General features: G+C 52.9%; 8 protein-coding genes across 8 annotated transcripts; 5 read left to right on the forward strand and 3 right to left on the reverse strand.

Annotated features, from left to right (window-relative positions):
- Window positions 1–182: 182 nt before the first annotated feature.
- On the forward strand, window positions 183–1923 carry ATEG_10214 (WD domain protein; the record flags this gene model as incomplete). The annotated part of the gene is made up of 3 exons (XM_001209516.1): window positions 183–352; window positions 411–1019; window positions 1065–1923. The coding sequence occupies 3 exons, from the start codon at window positions 183–185 to the stop codon at window positions 1921–1923; spliced, it is 1638 nt and encodes a 545-aa protein (XP_001209516.1).
- A 937-nt stretch (window positions 1924–2860) lies between these two features.
- Window positions 2861–3963, forward strand: ATEG_10215 (putative zinc knuckle domain protein (Byr3); the record flags this gene model as incomplete). The annotated part of the gene is made up of 5 exons (XM_001209517.1): window positions 2861–2897; window positions 3143–3162; window positions 3345–3435; window positions 3502–3798; window positions 3854–3963. The coding sequence occupies 5 exons, from the start codon at window positions 2861–2863 to the stop codon at window positions 3961–3963; spliced, it is 555 nt and encodes a 184-aa protein (XP_001209517.1).
- Window positions 3964–4657: 694 nt separating this feature from the next.
- Window positions 4658–6822, reverse strand: ATEG_10216 (YdiU domain protein; the record flags this gene model as incomplete). The annotated part of the gene is made up of 6 exons (XM_001209518.1): window positions 4658–4858; window positions 4947–6055; window positions 6115–6265; window positions 6317–6347; window positions 6397–6406; window positions 6465–6822. The coding sequence occupies 6 exons, from the start codon at window positions 6820–6822 to the stop codon at window positions 4658–4660; spliced, it is 1860 nt and encodes a 619-aa protein (XP_001209518.1).
- A 706-nt stretch (window positions 6823–7528) lies between these two features.
- ATEG_10217 (aldo/keto reductase) lies at window positions 7529–8551 on the forward strand (the record flags this gene model as incomplete). The annotated part of the gene is made up of 3 exons (XM_001209519.1): window positions 7529–7591; window positions 7669–7949; window positions 8005–8551. 3 exons carry the CDS (start codon window positions 7529–7531, stop codon window positions 8549–8551), a joined length of 891 nt encoding a protein of 296 aa, XP_001209519.1.
- Window positions 8552–9489: 938 nt separating this feature from the next.
- ATEG_10218 (uncharacterized protein) lies at window positions 9490–11838 on the forward strand (the record flags this gene model as incomplete). Its single annotated transcript, XM_001209520.1, has 1 exon — window positions 9490–11838. The coding sequence occupies one exon, from the start codon at window positions 9490–9492 to the stop codon at window positions 11836–11838; it is 2349 nt and encodes a 782-aa protein (XP_001209520.1).
- Window positions 11839–12438: 600 nt separating this feature from the next.
- Window positions 12439–14780, reverse strand: ATEG_10219 (uncharacterized protein; the record flags this gene model as incomplete). The annotated part of the gene is made up of 2 exons (XM_001209521.1): window positions 12439–14693; window positions 14768–14780. 2 exons carry the CDS (start codon window positions 14778–14780, stop codon window positions 12439–12441), a joined length of 2268 nt encoding a protein of 755 aa, XP_001209521.1.
- Window positions 14781–15412: 632 nt separating this feature from the next.
- Window positions 15413–16331, forward strand: ATEG_10220 (uncharacterized protein; the record flags this gene model as incomplete). Its single annotated transcript, XM_001209522.1, has 2 exons — window positions 15413–15481; window positions 15546–16331. 2 exons carry the CDS (start codon window positions 15413–15415, stop codon window positions 16329–16331), a joined length of 855 nt encoding a protein of 284 aa, XP_001209522.1.
- Window positions 16332–16662: 331 nt separating this feature from the next.
- Window positions 16663–19110, reverse strand: pmt2 (protein O-mannosyl transferase; the record flags this gene model as incomplete). The annotated part of the gene is made up of 5 exons (XM_001209523.1): window positions 16663–17306; window positions 17360–18119; window positions 18175–18727; window positions 18780–18910; window positions 18979–19110. 5 exons carry the CDS (start codon window positions 19108–19110, stop codon window positions 16663–16665), a joined length of 2220 nt encoding a protein of 739 aa, XP_001209523.1.
- Between the last annotated feature and the right edge of the window lie 1374 nt (window positions 19111–20484).

A 20484-nucleotide genomic window follows, 5' to 3' on the forward strand; every position in this document is an offset into this window, starting at 1 on the left:
TCTTACGTCATACGGAAGCACCTTTTTTTTTTACACGTACTGTAATTCTCGTATTCGCGTAACCGCCACGATTGGGATCTTATCGATTGCTCCAGACCTCAGATAAGCCTCATTCCCAGACTACTGTCGCAAACCTCCTGGGACGGCTTCCCACGCATGTTCATCTTCGCTTCATCGGCAGCATGTCTAAAAGGCCAAATGAGGGCACGCTGTCAGCTCCTCCTCCATCAAAACGCTCGCGCGTGACCCGAGCTGGCAACAGAACGGCCGATCGTCTCTCCTCCTTGAGTGACGAAATCCTCCTCCACATACTCTCCTATCTGCCAATACCTTCGCTACTGATCTGCCAAAGGTATGGTTACTGTGGCACGCTATACAACAAGTTGGGATGAATACTAACAGACGTTCAGTGTCTCACGTCGCTTCCACATCCTTGCAGGAGACTCCGAGCTCTGGAAAAGGAAATACTATAGCCGATGGGTACGACCTCGCGCTCGTCGACTGGCGAACGGCAAACGTGCCAGCTCCCTACGGGCTAAATTCCAATACTCTCCGAAGGTATCGACATGGTTAGATCACAGTCATCTGGCGAAAGAGGGCATCGCGACAAATTGGAAACGACAGTACCGTCTGCGCCATAACTGGTCAAAGGGAGCCTGTCGGGTGTCCGAAGTTGCGTTTCCGCAACCACCCCGTTCACCGCTCCTGGTGGATTTCTGTGCTGGGTATGTGTTCACCGCAGACTCGGACCATGGATTAAGGGCGTGGGATTCCGGGAATCCCAAATCGTGTCTGGCAACCGTCCCGTTTGATGGCCCTGGGCCACAATCAGCGAACGCTCCTACTGCGTTGGCCGCAAGTCGCTGTCCACAGCGGGACCTGGTGTATGTAGCGGTGGGGTTTGAAAGCGGTCGCTTCAGCATTTATCATCTTGATACCACCGCATCTCAACTGAAGGCTCATTCATCTCATGGGGACAGTGCAGGCGCTGCTATTACAGCCATCGCATTGTCATTCCCGTACGTCTTGATGGTCTCAAACCACAAAGATCTGTCTTTATACAGGGTTCCTGCAAATGATGCTGCCTCTGATACGTCGGAACCACCACAGAAAGCTCACCGACTTGCGTCTCTCACTGGCGAAAGCATTCTGACGCCAATGTCCCTGTCTATTCGGGTTACGGGTGGGGAGATCATCTCTTCCGTCGTGTTCAGCTTTTTTCATATTGGCTGTGGCTGGTCGCTTGGGATCCAAGAAGTACACTTCAATCAACGTGGCGAGCAGATAGCCTCGCGACTCACCACAACGGTGGATTCCCAGTACGGTCTGATGTCCGCGTCCCCTTCCACCGAGTCAGCAGCCGAAAGTCCGAACAGCCATCGACAAAATTCTACGTCAATCGAACCGTCGATATCACATCACGAACCGCCTACCTCCGTTTCTTACTCACATCCTTATCTTTTGAGCTCCCACCGGGACAATACTTTGACTGTGTATCTCGTTGTTTCGACGGCCGATGGCCTCTATGTCAAAGGGGGTCAGCGACTCTGGGGCCACACGTCGTCCGTTTCGACAGTCCAAGTCAGCGATCGGGGAAAGGCTGTATCAGTCAGCTCACATGGTGGGGAGATCCGGATCTGGGAACTTGAGACTTTGATCTCCTTGTTCGGCACTGCAAAAGCCTTCCGGGAAGAGAGGAGCATCCAGGTTAGCCCTGAGAAAGAGAAACAGGGCCCGCGAGAAGGCCTTACCCTGCTCTCCGTTGCTCCGCATAGTGAGACCGGGGAGAGCCGCGGCCCGGCGGAAGGGTCTTGTCAAGAATGTCAAAAGCGCGGCTGCATTGGGTTTGACGACGAACGAGTGCTTTTGGTTCGCGAGAACCAGTTGGGCACGCGATTTCTTGAGTTATATGACTTTACTTGACGTCCGGGCGCAACATTGGACATATGATGACTGTATGACGGCAAATGGTTTGGTTTTAATTTTGACGCTTTGATGCGATATGCATTTGAGACACTATATAGACATGCATACTTTCCTACTACCTATCTCGGTATAACTCTAGGTCTTATGGTGATTACGTAGGAAATGACTAGCAAGGGGATACCGGACGCCCAAGGTACCTGTCTCTAGTCGGGGACCTTGGAGAAGATGTGCCTGGATATAAAAGCATGGAGCTTCCACTTTCTGGGATTGAGGACTTTTTCTTACGTCTTGTCTATGAATGCTCTCTGGTCACCTTTTTTCGTGATGCGTCCTGTGATGCCTCGGTATGAGGCTGGTGGTGCGAATACGATGCACAATCCGCCACCGAGCCTCAGACAACGTCAAGAGGCCATCAAGACAAGAGAAGAGACCAACACGAATAAGTCGAAAATACCAACTACCTATTTGTGATGGATCTCTCAAGTGGAATTCCTAGGAATCCCTTCCAAGATGGTTGGGTTGTGGAAGTACCTGAACTTCCGGGGTGTGAGTAGCCTCATACATCCATCCCCAGACCTGACACAGTCCAGCCCACCTGCAGGAAACCCGTCAGAACGATCGTGTTTCAGAAGGATTCCAGCCTCTTTCAGTTCCTCAGTGTTTTCTGGCCCGTTTCCCCCGCACAGACTGACTTTTGGGCTTGGAAGAATAAAATACGTGGTACGGAGGGTAATCAGGGAAAATAAATTACCTACCGTTCTTCACGACTAAAATAATAATAAAATTTCTGATTGTGTCTCTCTCCCCCCACCTCCAGTCAGAATTCCTTTCTTCAGTTACTTACTTCCTTCTATTCTATCTTCTCTCCATCCTCTCATCTCCCTCAACCACTTTCTCTTCTCCTCATCTCCCTTCTCTCTTCTCCCGATTCAAAATGAGTTTCCAAGCTGGAGGCCGTGGCTGCTTCAACTGTGAGTTTTCCCTCGTTCTGGCGATCCAGACGTCGTCCCCAGTCGTTGCAAAATCCTTGTCTTGCCGCATCTGTGCGCTCTACAGCTCGCGCTCAACGGCGTGGTTCGGTGTTTTGAATTGATCGTCTTATTTGCCGCATTATACATTGCTATACTTTGTTTTAAAACGTCCTGCGATTTGTTTCTCTTCCTGCGCAAGCACTTTTACTTCAAATCCAGAATAACGGCTGACTCTTTCTACACAGGTGGCGAAGCCACTCACCAGGTAAATACCACCCCATTGCAACCCTCTCACCCCAATTGTCCGCGTTTTCGACGTGATGTCTTCGGAGAATGCAATCTTACAAGTCTGATTCCAGGCCCGCGACTGTCCCAAGAAGGGCACTCCTACCTGGTATATAACGTCTCTTTCTTCCTATAATTCGTCGTGCTAATTCCCCATTCTAGCTACAACTGCGGTGGTATGCTAAACCCATCTCCCCGTTCAAATTAGGACCAGACCCTAACCTGATTCTTCCCGATCACAGGCCAGGGACATGTTAGTAAGTTTTACCGAAATACCCTGTCACTCGCGGCCCGCGGATTAACCCATCCCCTCAATTAGGCCGTGAATGCACAGTAGCTCCCAAGGAGAAGTCGTGTTACCGCTGCGGCACCACCGGCCACATCTCCCGGGAATGCCCCCAGGCGGCCGGCGAGGGCTACGGCGGCGGTGCCCCCGGTGGCCAGGAATGCTACAAGTGCGGTCGTGTCGGACACATTGCGCGCAACTGCCCCCAGGGCGGTAGCTACGGTGGTGGTTTCGGTGGCGGTTACGGCGGCCGTCAGCAGACTTGCTACTCGTGCGGCGGATTCGGCCACATGGCCCGCGACTGCACCCACGGACAGAAGTGCTACAACTGTAAGCCCCATGAATAGACCCCGGGACATTTTTCCAATTGCTGACCGGCTTCTAGGTGGTGAGGTTGGCCACGTCTCCCGCGACTGCCCTACCGAGGCTAAGGGCGAGCGCGTTTGCTACAACTGCAAGCAACCTGGTCACGTCCAGGCCGCTTGCCCCAACTAGGAGGAACACGCTACGAGTCCTTTGTCTTCTCTATCGCGATAGTGTACACGGGGCCAGGACATGAAGACGATCTTTGGATCGACGCCATGCTAGCACATCAGTGGCGCCTCGATATGCGACCTTCTTCTCGTTTTTAACCTGTGGCCAAAATCACGACCTGGCTTACGACCCTGGTCTCTCAAATCGACTTCCCCGCCCCTTCCGGTTACTGCGCTCGACCCCCAGGAGGTGTCGAACCCGCGTGGCCCGCTGAGATTCGTAACCCGCAACAACGTGTTTTCCCTCCCCAGTCAATTTTCTGCGTGTGGGACGCGACGAGCGGTTGCGAGATATGAAAAAAATATGACAGGTGGTCTGAGTTATGGGTGGACAAATGTGATGGTTTCTTTCATGTGGTCCAAGGACCTTAAACCAAAATCTGCGCGAGTTTTATTTGTCAAATTTTGAGAACAATTCATGATCATATCATCCCTTCAGTATATTTCTGCCGGCTTCATGCAAGGCGGTGCGTCTAGGCCTTGTGACTGCCCATGTTCGCTCACAATGCGTTGCCAGACAGAAACATCTCCTATTATCGATGTGGTTGGGCCGATGTAAGGAGGTCCCATCCTTTACCGCATGTAACAGAGATAGAGCAGGGTAATCCTGAGACAACGCTGCATCTATTTACAAGTATTCGAGATACAAGAGTGCCTCACGAACTGCAGCTGCACATCATGGCTCTCTTAAACCGAGGAACATCTCCACAGAACCGCTCCTCTTCCTCCTTGTTCAACCCCCACTCTTCCTCGAATGGGTTCAGGGCCATTTGCATCACGCGCCCGAGAACCGCTCGGTCTCCCTTGCGCTCAACGCGCTCGATCACTTCATCTAGAATCCAGCCACGCGGGATGAACTGTTGGGACACAGCATTAGCTCGACGCTGTCATTTCCAAATCGAGTAAAGACATCGGGGCGTGTATAGAAACAACGCGACTACTCACGTTCGGGTTGACTCCCTTCATGGCCTTCTGTCTTTCTTCGTCGTTATTCTGTCCCCAATCCTCGAGGACGCGCACCCTCCAGCTCTCCAGCCATTTGGCAATGCGCTCTCGCGCAGAATCCTCGGTGTAGCCAATCCCCCCGAAGCCCTCGGCGTGGAAGAATCTCGGCGCCACCTCCTTGCGTTTGTCCTCAGTGTCGAGTTCACTGAGGGGTACATTCGAGAGACGGCGGAAGAAATGATTGAAGTCCAGTTCCAGCGCCTCCAGGGTATCGAGCAGCTCTGAGTACAGCTCCTGGAAATCGGATTCCTTTTGCGTCTTCAGCCCCAGCCGTCTGTTCATCAGGCGTTTGTATTCGTTCAGGAAAACTGTCCGGAATTCGTTTCCGGTCCGGTCAATGATGTCCTCCGCAAGTTTGATAACGGCCGGGGCAGCTTCTTCTGTCAGGCCTTCCTTGACGAAGGTCTCCTCGTCGACCTTTGCACCTGCGCCGATCAGCTCGCCAAGGGACTCTCCGAGTCGGACCAGATTCCACCAGATGATGGTCGGTTGGTTCTTGTACGAATACCTCAGCATGTGGTCATCGTGGTTCGGTGTATACTGCGGGTCGAAGTTGTCCATGAAAGCGAACGGTCCGTAGTCGAGCGACAGGCCGTAAATCGACGTGTTGTCGGTGTTGAGCACGCCATTCATAAACCCGTACGCCTGCCACGCAGCCACGGTTTTGGCGTTTCGTCGCGCAATCTCCCGGTACAGTCGAGCAAACCGATTCTCCTCCACGTCTTCGTGCTTCTGTATGTGGTCCCAAGCGAGGCCCCTGTCAGGATTATCCACGGCCTCCGGCTGCAGCTGGTCCTTTGCCAGCGTCACCGCGGACGGCAGCGCCTCCCATCCGCCGAGGACGTCTTCCGCGACGAATGTGGCCAGTTTTCGGATCAGGTCGCGGTCGCCGCGTGCGCGAAGGATGTCGAAGGTGCCGATTCTGATCCAGGTCTCAGCAAATCGGGCCACGATCGCGCCGGGCTCAATGCGTTCTCGCAGGACTTTTGACTTGGGGAGCAGCGTGAGCGAGAGGGCGCGCGTGGTAGGCACACCGAGGGCAGAGAGCGCTAATGTCGGGATTAGCATCGATCGTTCTTTCATATGGGACTACTGTAGATAGCGATACCTTCTGATACGATGTATTCGCGGATACTGGACCGGAGGACGGCCTTGCCGTCTGCGAAGCGGGAATAGGGCGTTCGTCCAGCGCCTTTCAGCTGTAGCTCGTAGCGACGCTTCGTCTCCGGGTTCGTGCTTTCGAACAAACTGATGGCGCGCTGGCGGGTGTCAGCTCAACTCGTGTCTTTCATCACAGCGGCGCAACTAACTCCATCGCCCAGCTGGCCGGCCCATGTGCCGCTGTGAGATGTTAGTACCCTGTCCTGTTTAATCTTTTGGCGTGACATACAATTGCCAACCTGTTGTAGATTAATACCTGTCCATTGGTCTTGGGTGATCTGGCTGGCGCAAACTAACCTCCATAGCATTGCGCCCACGGGTATATACCGCCCCTCTCCTCATCCCAGAACATCTTGTTCCCTGCAACCAACTCCTTGAATTCGGGCGTCTCTTCCTCGCCAGGCTTCAGACCAAGATCCTCCATTGCCTTCGGACTAACCCCCAACAGCTCGGGCTCTTCCGCTGGCTCAGGACGGACAAACGTGTACAAGGCGCCCTTCACCATGCGCGGGCCGAGGGTTTCCCGCGGCGCCCGGTGCGAGTCTTCGGGCGTCTCGAAGGCGGGGTCCGCGGGGAGCTTCGATGTGAAGACGTTGGATTTGGGGAGGTCGCCCAGCGAGACCCCGTGGGCGGGGCTGGAGACGTGCGAGGCCATTTGGCTCAGCCGGGTATGTAGGGTCCGTGATTGGTATAGTGTGCGGCGAAAAGACATATACGGGTGGTTAAGGCGGGAGAGCCGGGAGGCGACCAACAGCATTAAGTATGGGGAGATTGATGATGAGAAAGAGTGGAGGAGGGAAGGTTAGGAGAATTGGTGTTCATCGAATAGTTGACGGCTATCGGAAGATTTGTTAGGGTGTAGTTCGGCTGCTCGGAAACCGGATGATGTCACTGGAGACGGAGATTAGGTGCTCTCCGTCCACCACGCCCGCTTGATACTCTGTCTACAGTAGTATGATGAATGATATATCACGGAGGGGTTGATGGTGTCGAGTTTCCAAAGAAAGGCAGATATATTGTTTCTCTAAATGACTTGGAGTTCATGTCCGGTACATGATATATCTGAAGACAAGTAACCCATGAGCAATTACATTCTATCTATATGTACTTCTATGTACTTATACGATTTGGAGCCAACCACCACAATCAACAGACCCTCTATACCTACTCTGCATAGGTGACTATGTACTTTTGTGTCTATCTCTCCGATAATCCCCCACTCGGTGGAATACGCCGCCGGGTCATTAATAATTCTCAGGCCGGTATAAGTACCATGGACATCGCACGGAAGCTGCGGGGACTTTCCTTGGCTTCGATCCTACACCCCTCACCGTTTCTACAGAGAATTAACAACAATCAGCATGGCGAGTCCTGTCCAAGCTATCCCCAGCGTGAAGCTGAATGATGGTGTTTCCATCCCGTTGGTATGTCTACCATTGTACTTCTAACGACATCCCCCCTCTACGCGTCTGTTGGGTAGCGCAAAGCTAATGCAGGACAGCTGTCATACGGCACAGGAACCGCCTGGTTCAAACAGGGTGGAGACAATGACATTGATCGCTCTCTGGTCGATTCCATCAAGACCGCGATCAAGCTGGGCTATCACCACCTCGATGGCGCCGAAGTCTACAACACCGAACGGGAGCTTGGTCTTGCCATTAAAGAGAGTGGCATCGAGCGGGAAAAGCTGTTTGTGACCACCAAGGTCATCGTCAACATTGCAGATATCCCGAAGGCCATCGATGCCAGCTTGGAGAAGCTCCAGTTGGACTATGTTGACTTGTACGCTCCCGATTCTCGTCCTGAGTTATCACCCAAAGCTAACCAATGCCCATAGGTACTTAATCCACGCCCCCTTCTTCGCGAAGTCCGAGAGTGAGCTCCAGCAGGCGTGGGCTGCGATGGAAAAGGTCAAGGCATCCGGCAAAGCGCGGTCCATTGGCGTGTCCAACTTCCTGCAGAACCACATCGAAACCCTCTTGAAGACCGCCCAAGTGCCTCCGTCCATCAACCAGATCGAGTTCCACCCCTATCTGCAGCACGGAAATCTGGTTCCCTTCCACCAACAGAAGGGCATCGCCACCGCCAGCTATGGGCCACTTACTCCCATTACCCGCGCCAAGGGCGGTCCTCTGGACGGCCTCTTGTCGAAGCTAGCCCAGAAGTATGGGGTCACCGAGGCCGAGATCCTGCTGCGGTGGACCATGGACCGCGGCTGTGTTGCCATTTCGACCAGCAGTAAAGAAGAACGGCTGAGCAGCTACCTGCGGGCTTTGAGCTTTAAACTGACGCCCGGCGAGGTGGAGGAGATCTCGGCCACAGGCGAACAGAAGCATTTCCGAGCCTTCTGGCAGGACAAGTTCGGGCCGGATGACCGTTCCTAGGATCTCATTATGTAGCGGAGCATCTGTAACTAGACCATAAAGGACCCCGAACAAGGGATCTACGCCTTCGGAGTATTTACACGGATGGCATAAAGGACGTTTGCCCTTTCAGCAGGGAAATCATGTAACGTACGGTACGGTAACGGTGGTACCGGCCGACCTCATCGATAATTCCAGACCAACCATCGTCGGAGGAGCTGCTCTCGCTCTTCCCCCTCCCGTCCTACACCTCCCGATTTACTCTCCTCTCCTCCCTCCAACTCAATCTCTTCTCCTCCATCCCAAGCTCTCCGTTCAGTCCTGTTTGCTTGGGAGTCACTTGCAGATATCTGCCCCGTGACTGAAAAGGCCCTCCTCCAATCGGGCCGGTCGTCGTCGGCATTGGCATTGCGCGGCATCTGCTGGCCGGGCGGTTTCTTTCTCATTGCCAGACCCTGGACTTCTTTCTTATCGCCCGGTTTCTTTGAGGTCACTTCTGGTTCTTCTATAAATATATTGCTCTCTCCCGCCGCCACGGTGGCCATCTCCCCCAAGACTAGTCTGCCTCGGCTCTTGCGACCGTTGTTGTCGTCCTTGCGCCTCCGCGGTACTTGTTTAGTCGCGCGACATCCGACGATATAGAACTGGCGCTTGCTGGATCATATCGTGCTGACCATATGTCTCCGGCAAGGTCGACCTAAGTAATGCCCACGGCCCTCCAGGGAATGCGCGCACTCGCTTTCGAACCCTCTCCCTGTGATGCTCCAACACACCCGACGCCCCAGTCTCAGCTACGGAAACCACATGAAGTCCGCTACCTTCACCACCCAGAGAAATCAGAGGAGAAGAAGGAAATAATCCAGTGTCAACACTGGTGAATCTTGGGACAGTACCCGCCAATTATCCGCTCACCGAGGGGCCCCAATTGTGTGTTGTAGTCGTGCCATCTTCGGACTGCAATGTCGGTGAACCGGCCCTCTCGCCCTGCGGATCATGATTCAAGTGCCTCCAACTATCCTAGCGAACCACCTCTTCCATTTGGACAGGACCCCATTGACCACCGACTGAAACGCCTGCGAGACGAAGTCCTTCCGATCTACCCTTTCCTCCTCACTGTTCCCTCCGATGTGCCGTTCCGCCTCGGAAACCGCTTTGTCAACAACTGGGCCGTGAGTGATGACGGGCCATTTACACCAGAAGAACACCAACTGCAGTATATGACATTTTTAGCCCACGACGAGGGAGACTCTTTGCTCGTCGCCGTTGGTGATTGGTCAGACGGGAACGGCAGCGTCATGCCTGACCAACGCTCTGCGCCTCAGAGTGCCGCCAGCACTCCATCAAGTGGCTCTCTCAAGAAGAAGATTAGCCTCAACGATTATAAAAATAAAAGAAAAAGCGGCACCTCAGCTTCCCCCGCCGGTCAGGAGGTTGCGGGCCAGGGCTCTTCGACTAACTCTGGATTCGACGATAACCAGCCCGCTTCCAAGGCCAACCTTACAAAAGAGCCCTCCTCGAAACCGCGAGGGAATTCTACATCACAGCATTCATCAGACCGCCTAGAGCGCAAACGCCCTCCGCAACAAGACCGTGGACCATTTACATTGCATGAAAAGGAGCAGCCTTCAAAAAAACCGAGATTATCGGCTGAGCCCCCGACAGAGTCTGATAGACGTGAACGCTCGAAACCCCATAAGCTTCCCGCCTTGTTATCGCCTACACTTCCTCCGACCTCGCGGAGCCCCAGATTACCCCGTCTCTTGTCCCCCACATTACCTCCTGATCTGGAGAGGGAGCTCGCCAAGTTGGACGAGGAGTCACATATTACGGAGCCGGCCCAAAGGAACAAACAAAATGCAGATGCGACAAAGCTCAAAACTCAGAAGCCCAGATCTTCTGACAAAGGCCCTTCCCAGTTGGACCCAGGGACCAGTCGCCCAAACCTACCAGTACCTGGCAAACGGCCAAGTTCCGCCAACCATAAGCCATCTGCTACGTTAGACGCCTCATATTCAGATTCTTGCGAAACAGTGAAGACCGACCCAGTACTCCAGAAAACGGAGAAGTCCGGTCGCCTGATTGTGAGGTTGAAGTATGGAAGGTCAAACAGGAAACGTGTGGAGGCGCTTCTCAAATTTTCCGGTAAAATGAAAACTGCGTCGAAATCACCGGTCAACGACTTGGCGGATCCTGGCAACTCCCATTCATCGAAGGACGAGCGGAGTACCGGGAAGGTCCATTCATCCAGACCTCTGGGCGCAGATGGGAGAGTGAAGAACAGCATTGAACCCAACAAAGAGCGTTCAACAAATTCAAAAACCGCAAGTTCAGACAAGCCAGGGACGCCCGGGCTTTCCATCACACCACACCCTCAGGAAAAATCGAAGCCGAGCTCAACGGTTCCGTCGAAAGGCCGTCGAGAATCCAATCATCGGGGCGAGACCGTGGCTGAAGCACCTGTCAAGCCGAACTCAAGACATTCGTCCGGCGATTCAACCACTGCTGCTCGGCAGTCGCCTCTCCCGCCCAACAATCAACCGTCCGCGCGTAGCGGTGAACGTCGCGCATGGAAAGACGAATATCAAAAGTATGGAAACCTTGGGCGGGAGTTAAAGCATGCTGCAGAGCGACATACAGCCAGAGATAACGTTTCTACCGCGGATGAGAAGCTCGCAGCCGCTACAGCAATTGAAGCCATTCTTTGCTTCATTCTGGCGTTTGCGGCAGATGATAAGTCCAAGGAAGTGGCCCGTCAGACTGGCGATTCGTCTTCTTGGCTTTCGATCCTTGCATACTGGCGCGTGGTGAAGAAGAACAGCGCTCCTTTTCCGCGGCTGTATAGCCTGTGTCTGATTCTGGGCGCAGTGTCCTACGAGACTATTCATACGCTCGATTTAGAACGTCTCGCTGTGATTCCTCTTCCGGGCGAACAGACCTCGCCCCCCACGCCAGGGAGTGATGGGAACTCTGCGTCGAGCGAGAGCAGGAGGAACCGAAAAGACCTGGCTGATCTGAAGAAAAGACTGCCCGAATGCTACAAAGAGTCGCAGAGATTGTGGCTCGAAGGTTCGCGTGGTCTCAACGAGGATGTCCTAGAGCGCGAGTTCCCCCGAACCTGGTCCCGCCGGTCGAAGAATTTCTCTGACCAAGGAAAGCAACCACTGAAAGCCGGGGATTACTCGGGTGACTATTTCTTGCCGCTCGGGAGGACAACCTCCCCCGTGGAAACCGTCCGTTTCGGATATACCATGCTGAAAGAGTGGTGCGCAAACGAAGGTGTGGACTGGAGAGGTCGTCTGAGCTTATAGGGAGGTTTCGGTTCTATTTTGATGCGTGCATCCTGCACCTGCTTCGGTGCATTGAACGGCGGATTAGTGTTTCAACCCATGCTTGCGAATTTGCGTTGGCGTCTGGATTTGTGTACGTTGGGCGTACTGGGGTCTTTTTCTTTTCGTCTTCTTTGGCCTGTTGATTTATGATACCACGGCTCTTGATGCTGCTCCCTTCATAGATGTATATCCGCTTAATTCATATGTATCTATACGGATGGACTGTTTGTTATTTCGATACCTCAATGAGAGCGTCTACGCCTTTCCATTAAGCTCAGATACATATCTTAGTGTGTGGTAGATGCTGTACTAGATTGCATGCTGTGGCTTAACTTGTAAACCAATGGATTGCAAACTACCTGAGCTCTAGCGCTAATACCAAACCTTAGAGCCATCATATGCGACTGGCCACCACAATGAAAACGACAATACTCATATCCGAATCAACGCTGGAACGCCACAAGACCATGATGGGAAAGAATATCAGACTTCTAGAATGGAAAACAGCCAAACACCTGCGTCGTCCATCCACAGCAAAACCAAGTTAAAGATACGTGCGTGACCGAGTTCAAACTTCCACTAAGGCATATCATCATCATAACGTGCGTATCGCGGCTCCTCTCCAAACAACCACCCGGCTTCTCGGCAGTACCGCGCTTCGCGGCCACTGGTGCCTACCTCGCTACTCCAGCAGATGATGGAAGCGTCCACGATGTCGGCGATCACGCCCTCCACGGCCCCGAGGACACTCCAGCCGATGGTCCCTGCAATGAGACCGACCACGTAGGCGTACACGCTGCCGCGGATCGTCCCGCTGCTAGTAGATACACCTAGATTTCGAGCGGTGGTCACCCAGCCTCCAAATCCAAGGGCCAACGACATCATGAGGCGGGCAGCGTGCAGAATGAGCTTCGACAGCCGGTATGGAAGAAGCGGTGGGGAGTTATCGCGGGATGAGGAAAATGAACGTGGATGCAGGGAAGATGTGGCAATGGGAGTTGATAAGTTGGTCATCCGGGTGAGACCGCGCGCGGAGACAGAAAGTGGCTGGGAGTGGATGGCAGCATATGTGAGCGCGAGAGGGTCCGTGAGTGCCGTGATGGGCGTGGGCACAAGCGAATATGCAAACAGACCCAAGATCGAGGAAAGGCGGCTTGGAAGAAGGATCAGCGGAAGCCGTACGAGCAGAGCAACCAGCCGGGACAGGCAGATTGTGCCAAAGAGCGTTGTCAGAGAATGACTAACCGCTGCCTGGACAATTTGCCTGGAGGTAGGAGCAGGGGTTGCAAGCCGGTGGAAGTACCACTGGCTGACGGTCGCCGCAGACACCGCCCGTTGAATGCCGGCAACGACCCCAAGGGACCATACATAGACGAGGATGAAGTATATCCCAAGCCACCAGCTGCTCAAATTGATGATGAAGTGTTTGGACCCGGCCAGATGCCCGCCCAGAAACACCCGAGTGAACATGAGCATCCACACCCACGTCCATGTAACCGTGAGGGCGAGCACACCCAGTCCGAGCGCAAGTAGCTCGGCATTCGCAGCGAGGATCCGGCACGCGAATTCGAGAATAGCGACCGCTCTACCGATGGCGTGACGACCACGAAGCACATTGTATACCCATGCGGTAGCCATAATGAACGGGATGATGGAGCCGGCTCTCATCACTTTGTCCTGCACGCTTGATCCGTGCCAGGATCCCTTGAAGCTGGAAACAAAAGGATAGAGCGCAAACGAGTACAGGATGATTGGAACAGCGATGACCATGAAGTAAACCAGATGACGGACGTATGAACGTAGAAGGGCCAGCCACAGCAGCGACACAAATACCGAAACGAGAGTATAAACGCCCAGCAAGTAATAGGATCGATGGATGGTGGTATATATTGTGTCCCCCAGTTTGGACCTGTCCTTTGGTGGCGACGAAGTATGCAGGTAGACAAGGAATGCGGTAGCGAAAAGGCAGGCTAAAGATATCAAGAAGAGCTGGCCCCAGAAAGCATCGTATGCTGGAGAATCCAATCTTGCCGCGGCATTCGATGTCTGATATGACTCGGCAGCACTCGATGGCCGGGGATTCTCATCTATCGCGACATCCTTGTCTCTTGCAGGCGACGTGAGGAGTGACTCTGCCCCGAAATTTCCCCTCCGAGACTGAGGCAGCTCCCGGAATCGCTGGATAGAAGGAGGGTTCTCGTCCCCAAAATCGGGAGGGTCATCCCTATCCGCATCCAGTTCGGACCTCAAGGTATCTTCAAGTCGCACATCCACTAGATTATCCCTGGTCCGGGGTCTGCTCTCTTCAGCAGCAAACTCGCGGTCATCCTCAGCTAGCCCGTCCATGGGTTCAGCTGCCACATTTCGGCCTCTGTAACCGGACTCGTCTGCACGCCACGAGCTCTTAATCCCCTTTCCTTTCCCCGGAGCGTCGTCTGAAAGTAGTCTTTGATCGCTGTAGCCTAGAGAGCTGTCATCGTCGTCAAGCTCCGAGGATTCTTTGAGCTGGCTACCCCCAAAGTGCCTCCGTGATCGTTGTAGCGCATAGAAGTCGGCGATCTCGCGCTCATGCTCAGCTTCGTCGTCTTCCTCACGAAATTCATCTGTGGCGCTGTAAAAGAGAGGAGCCGGTTGGTGTCGGGAACTGAAAGGGAAGTGGGAGATCTGCGAGGCACCCTGTTGGTACGGATCCGCGTGTGCTCTCTGGAGAAATGAACGAGAGTTGAACCGGGAGGCCCCCGTCTGTTGTGTGCGGCGGCCATAGGACTTTCTTTGAGGCTGATCCGGTTGAGGGACTATTCGGGATTGTGACTGGGCAAGAAAGCGAGAGGCATCTGGGATAGCACACGATCAGTGAGACCACCGTGGCGGATAGAAACGTCATAGCAGGGTGATGGAGCTCCCTTACATTCTGAAAACATCTCTACCGGAGTGTCGGTCGGTCGTCAGGCGGTAGGGTGATGGAAGTCTCCGGCGATTTATCGAACGGCGTCGGGAAAGCGTAGCGGTGTGTTTGAAGACCACAGTAACATAGCAGGAAGATGGGATGGGCTATGACGGCGTAACAATACGCATATACATCGACATGGAGGCCCTGTCTCTCCGAAGAGCTGGACTGTCTCTATGGATGGGGAGTGGGTGTGTGGGAGAAGATGGGCATGACGGATGCGATAAGTAGGATGGGGGCGTGAGGGTGCAAGCGTCATACGGAACGGTCATGGACGATCGATAGATGACTCAGCCGCTGATACCACCGTTCGGGTCCCCACCATAGCTAGCTTGGTTAGACAACCAACCTGTTCGGGGCATAACTAAACCATCAACAGTCCATCCATCAGCTTATCTCCGTCCTCCTTTATCCGCCGCAGTTTTCCGCCTTGGAGCCTACCCTCCCAACGAAAGATACCACCCTCCACATCTACATGCTTGCACACAGACTGTCACAGCCGTCATAGTTCCCGATCCCCGCTGCGCACGTACATATATACCTCTTCCGTCTGCGCTCTCTACTCCCCGGTGGCGACCTGTTCGCAGATTCGAATTCTCCGTATCCATGTCACAGCCATGGGACTATATCGCTAAGCTCGTCTGCATTGGTGATTCCGGGACTGGCAAGTCCAGTGTACGCCCAAGCCTTGTCTTCTCATGATCAATGCCCACGTGGACTGACACTCGCTCCGATACAGTTGACTATCCGGCTCTGCGAGGGACGCTTTTCTGCCACCCATGATGTGACCATCGGCGTCGAATTCGGGTCGCGCATCGTTCCTGTCGGCCCACCTGCGTCGAGAAGCCTTGGATTAGAACCCCATCGCAACGGTCCCGCGGCCTCTCTTACGAACCCCCCATCATCCGCGGCGTCAGACACGCAGGAAGATACAGTCGTTTCCGGGCTCCCGCCTCCGCCGCGGAAAGCAGATGGGCACAAAGAAGTTCAGAAAAAGATGAAGCTGTCGCTCTGGGACACCGCCGGGCAAGAAACGTATAAATCTATCACCCGGTCTTATTTTCGGGGAGCTTCCGGGGCCCTGCTTGTTTTCGATATTACTCGACCTTCTACGTTCACCTCGTGTACACAATGGCTGCAGGATCTACGACAGATTGCGGAAGATGGAATTGTTGTCATCTTAGTCGGCAACAAGAGTGATCTTGCGGGTGACGACTCGAGCACAAATCAGAGGCGTGTCACCAGAGAAGAGGCCGAGGAGTGGTGTCGCATGAATAATATCGTGCGATACGTCGAAACCAGCGCCAAGTCCGGCGATGGCGTTGAGCGCGCATTCCTGGAGGTCGCTGAGCGGATATACCAAAACATCGAGGCAGGCAAATATGATCTGAATGACCGCCGGAGTGGCGTCAAAGGGTTTGGTGCCACGGGAGGCTCAAATACAGGGATGCCGAAAACTGTCACCCTGGGCCTGAATGATGCGATGCGTCGTGGCGGAAACGGATGGAGTGGATCGTGTTGTTAAGAAATCTGAATATGTAGAAGCTGTACGTTATAGCCTTGATGGCATGCCCGATCATTTCCTTTCTCAAAGGCAGGTGACCTTGGAAGAGGAAAAACAGCCTGAGGACCATCTTTGATAGCTAGTATCTCTATATAATCCAATTTAATATTATCGCAGACAAACAAACTGGACATTAGTCTGGCTTGTGGAGTATCTGACTGCTTTCGCTGCTGGTCAGACGCAAAGAGTACAGGCGAGAGTAAGGAAAAGGATTTTCGATCATAAGACAGGGTGGAAGTCAAGATTGAGAGAAAAGAGGGAGAATTGGCCAGGGGGTGAAGTGGGATCGCTCTTAGTTGGCAATCCGCCAGCCACTCAACCAACCCAGATGAGCCCACTGCTGGCTAGAACCTTCGATACCGAACACGATGACCCTAAAGTATGTGAACAGCCCAATGATAACGGCATAGAGAACGATGTGTATCGCCCAATAGACCTTATTGTGAGCATTCCGGGTAAGCCAGTCCGTACAAAATCCAAACGTCAGGATGGCGTAATAAAGAGCCGGGTAGTAATGATGGACGTATGTCACGCGTGCCATAACAACGAAGGGGATGTAATGGAGCACCCATCCAATGGCAGGGTATATCCCAGAATAATGGATGTGGTCGATTTCACCCTGCGTCAGGTCATTGTATCCACGCTGCCACCGCACGAGATACCAGAGGACCAATAGCCCGAAGACCCCAAGACTAGCAGTACTGCCCCAGTAGACAAAGGGATTTCCAAGGAGGTAGTACTTGATGGTGTTATCATCCCAAGAACACATGCGAAGACCGACATTGAGGATCGGCCATTGCCAGAACTTGGAGGCCAGATCGTCCTGCTTATCCGGGTCGGGGACAAGAGCATTGTTGGACGTCATCATAGCAACATTGAGGTGAATAAAGTCCTTGAAGAACGGAGACTTGTAAGATCCAGGGTCACCGGGTGGGACTACATACAACGGGTCAGCGGGTGTCTCGATGGTGGAGGGAGCAAGCACTTACGTCGCTCATTGAAGTGGGACTCAATATTCCAGTGAGTGTAAACATCCCGGGGCTTGTTTTCCTTCACGCATGTCGTCTCTATTTGTTTGAAGCCCCATTGAGGCAAGTTAACATTGCCCGCTCGAAGATAGCAGCCCAGAACAGGGTGTCGCAATCTAAAAGCCGTCGTGAGGGTCCGAACCCTGCTCCTATCCCTCGAGGCAGCGTCATCCACAACCTCGATTTCCCAGTGGTCTTTCTCATCCCCGATGGTGATATTTCCGTAACCGGAGACTTCATAGTGCGACTTCGTGACAGGAGCAGATATGGCGTGAGAGTGCAGGTTACGTCCGGTCTGTCCGTGAATAAGGCGGATGACATCGCGGTCACCGGGGAACTTCAGCGGAGCATTGGCATCGTAGTCGGGCTCATTGCGGTTCGGGTAGATGAACCAATCGTTGTTCGCATCCTTGTGGTGATAGCAAGTAACTTGCTGTTGTTGGGAGCCTTCCGGGTATGTCTGGACATGAGAATGAAGAAGTCCACCACCATAGCCCCTGTTCTTAATCGTGACGCGGGAGCCAAAGGCTACCTCCAAAGGACTATCCTTGCCGACCTCCGTGCCTTTCAAGTTAGCTTGGAAAAGCGAGCTCATCTGCGCATCTCCCGGTCCACTGTTCTCGAGGATCCAGAAATGCACATAGAAGGAGAACATATAGACCAGGGCAGGCACAATAATCAATCCGATCACGCGAGCAACGAGGTGTTTCCCAAGAGTGACCTAGTAAGAAATATTAGCAGGCTGTAGGCGTATGTAGGTTCCTGGGTTCACGGACATCCGAGATTCTGCGATCACCAAACTTATTCCAGAGGTCTTCGGCAGTGTAAAGTCCAACCAGAGCAGTGCAGAAGAGACCGACCCACTTCACACTGCAGACACAGCCGATGCTGATTCCAGTCAAGAAAAGCCAAGTGAACCATTCAGGCGTGAAGCTGGCGTGCTGCAGGCGGTGGAACTTTGCCCAACAGAAGGTCGTGGTGAAGGTGAAGCAAAGAAGCATCGAGTCAAGCAAAATGAATCGGGAGATAGTGGCATACGAGTTCTCGAACAAGACCATCAAGCTGACGAGCCAGACGGTAGCTCTCCGGAAACCAAGTTCGCGAGCGGTGTAGTACGCCAGTGGCACACAGACGACTCCGAATGCAGCATTAAAGACGCGCATAAAAGTATAGTTGAGGTCCTCGGGGTATGTTTCGCCGGACTTGAACTCGAAAGACCCATTGTAACCAGCCAAAAGACCGGACAATCCAACGAGCATCTTCCCAAGCGGTGGGTGTACATCGAAGTAAAATTCGCGTTTCAGATAATGCGAGCCAAACTTTCCGAAACTAAGCCAAATTGATTAGTACATACCGTTTTGTAGAAGTATATGTATCTTACTGTGCTTCGTCCCACGTCACGATATTAGAGCGGCCAATGCGGTACATTCGCGTGAAGATAGCCAGAGCCGTTAGGATGACGGGCACGATTAGAGACTCCCAGCGATCCAACACAGAGAGATACGAAGAGTTCTGCAAGGGAAAGCCATAAATTAGCAGGATATTCCCCCGTGTACCCCCAAACTCGACGATCTCCATACCTTGGCCTTCCGTTCCTTTTCGAGAGGCTCGTACAGGCCTTTGCCTGGGCTTTCCGCGTGGGCGACATTTCGGCGGCGTAAGTCGGAGGCGAAATCGGCGCCAGTAGTAGACGCAGAATTTATCGTCGCCATGTTGCAACGATGTCGATGTCGATATCGACGTTCGGGATTGGTCAGGGATTGGACGGATCAGGGGTGTCGGAGGGAGTCGATTCCTCGATTGCCGAGAAGTCTTCGAGATAAATCGCAATACAGGAAAGAAATTATCGAGAAGTAGAAGAGAAAGGTTCAAAATTAGCGACGGAATGGAGTCATATCTGATGATCGACTGTGGAGGAGCTCCGTGAGCGTTGTGCAACAAGTGAGGGGAAGAACCACGATCGATTCTATGCCACAATCAAAAGGGAGGCCAAAACCCGATAAAAGAAGAATATGATACTGTCAAGCAAAAAGGTCGAAGGGAAATAAACGAGAAGAAAAGAAAACAAAGGAATGGTGAGAAGGAGTAAAGGTGCAGAGGAGATGGTGGTGAGGTGGTGAAGCAAACGGAGAGTTGGCCTGGAGATAACGCGGAAAACCCGGGCGCGTCAAGCTGCCACTCCGCAAGGACCACCTTCCGGGAACAGACTAATGACCACAAATTTCCCAGACAGGCATTCCTGAGCCATTGAAATATAAATAGCAAAAAAGCATGTATATTTAGAAAGACGAAATTAAACCGGCATTTAATATACTCCGTAGGTGGTCCCCATAGGGGCTCTGGGTCCATTTCGACGCCTCTTTCGGGTTACAGATGTTGTTATCCATGTGAAAAATGTCCATGAACCCGTACGATGATCTCTAGACATCCAGACACACTTCGTGCAATACATACAGCCAATTTAGCAGTCGTGATAGGCTTCGTTTCTCTATTCAAAAGCCGGTAGTTCGCTTCTGCGTGGTAGGGCGGAGAAAACATCAGAGTCAAAAGCCGTCTCATCCCAGTATGTATGTACATAACCTTCTTCGGAGGCCGGGATATCAGGATCTATAGAGAGGGGGAAAGCTTCTATCGCCACTTTCTCGAACCAGACGTCTTATCTGGATATTGTGGCATCTGCCACATGCACTCCGGCATCCTCCAGTCCTACCCATGTTCCGAATACCACATGATACCTTCCTACTTCACTTTGTCAATAGTAAACGAAGCAGTCCACATGGCCCACATCGCCATACCCTCTCAAAGAAGTCCCATGTAACCGAAGGTATCCCGCACTTTCTATGTAAACACTGAAACAAAAGGTGGAAGCCAAGAGAGAATGAAAGTGATCAAGGGAATAAGAGTCGAAAAATGGTAGTAAAGAAAGAAACAAGGTGTACTACACAACAAGTTCAAAAGATATGGACACACGGTAAAGACAGATGAAAGGGGGAAGGGGTCTAGGAACACCAAACCGAAAATGCAACCAGTCAAAAGCAGTCTCAGGAGGAGAGACGAGAGTGTATGTAACGTCATCGACGAGCCAC

The sequence above is a fragment of the Aspergillus terreus genome, genomic scaffold, assembly GCF_000149615.1.
Source record: "Aspergillus terreus NIH2624 scaffold_16 genomic scaffold, whole genome shotgun sequence".
NCBI lineage: Eukaryota > Fungi > Ascomycota > Eurotiomycetes > Eurotiales > Aspergillaceae > Aspergillus > Aspergillus terreus.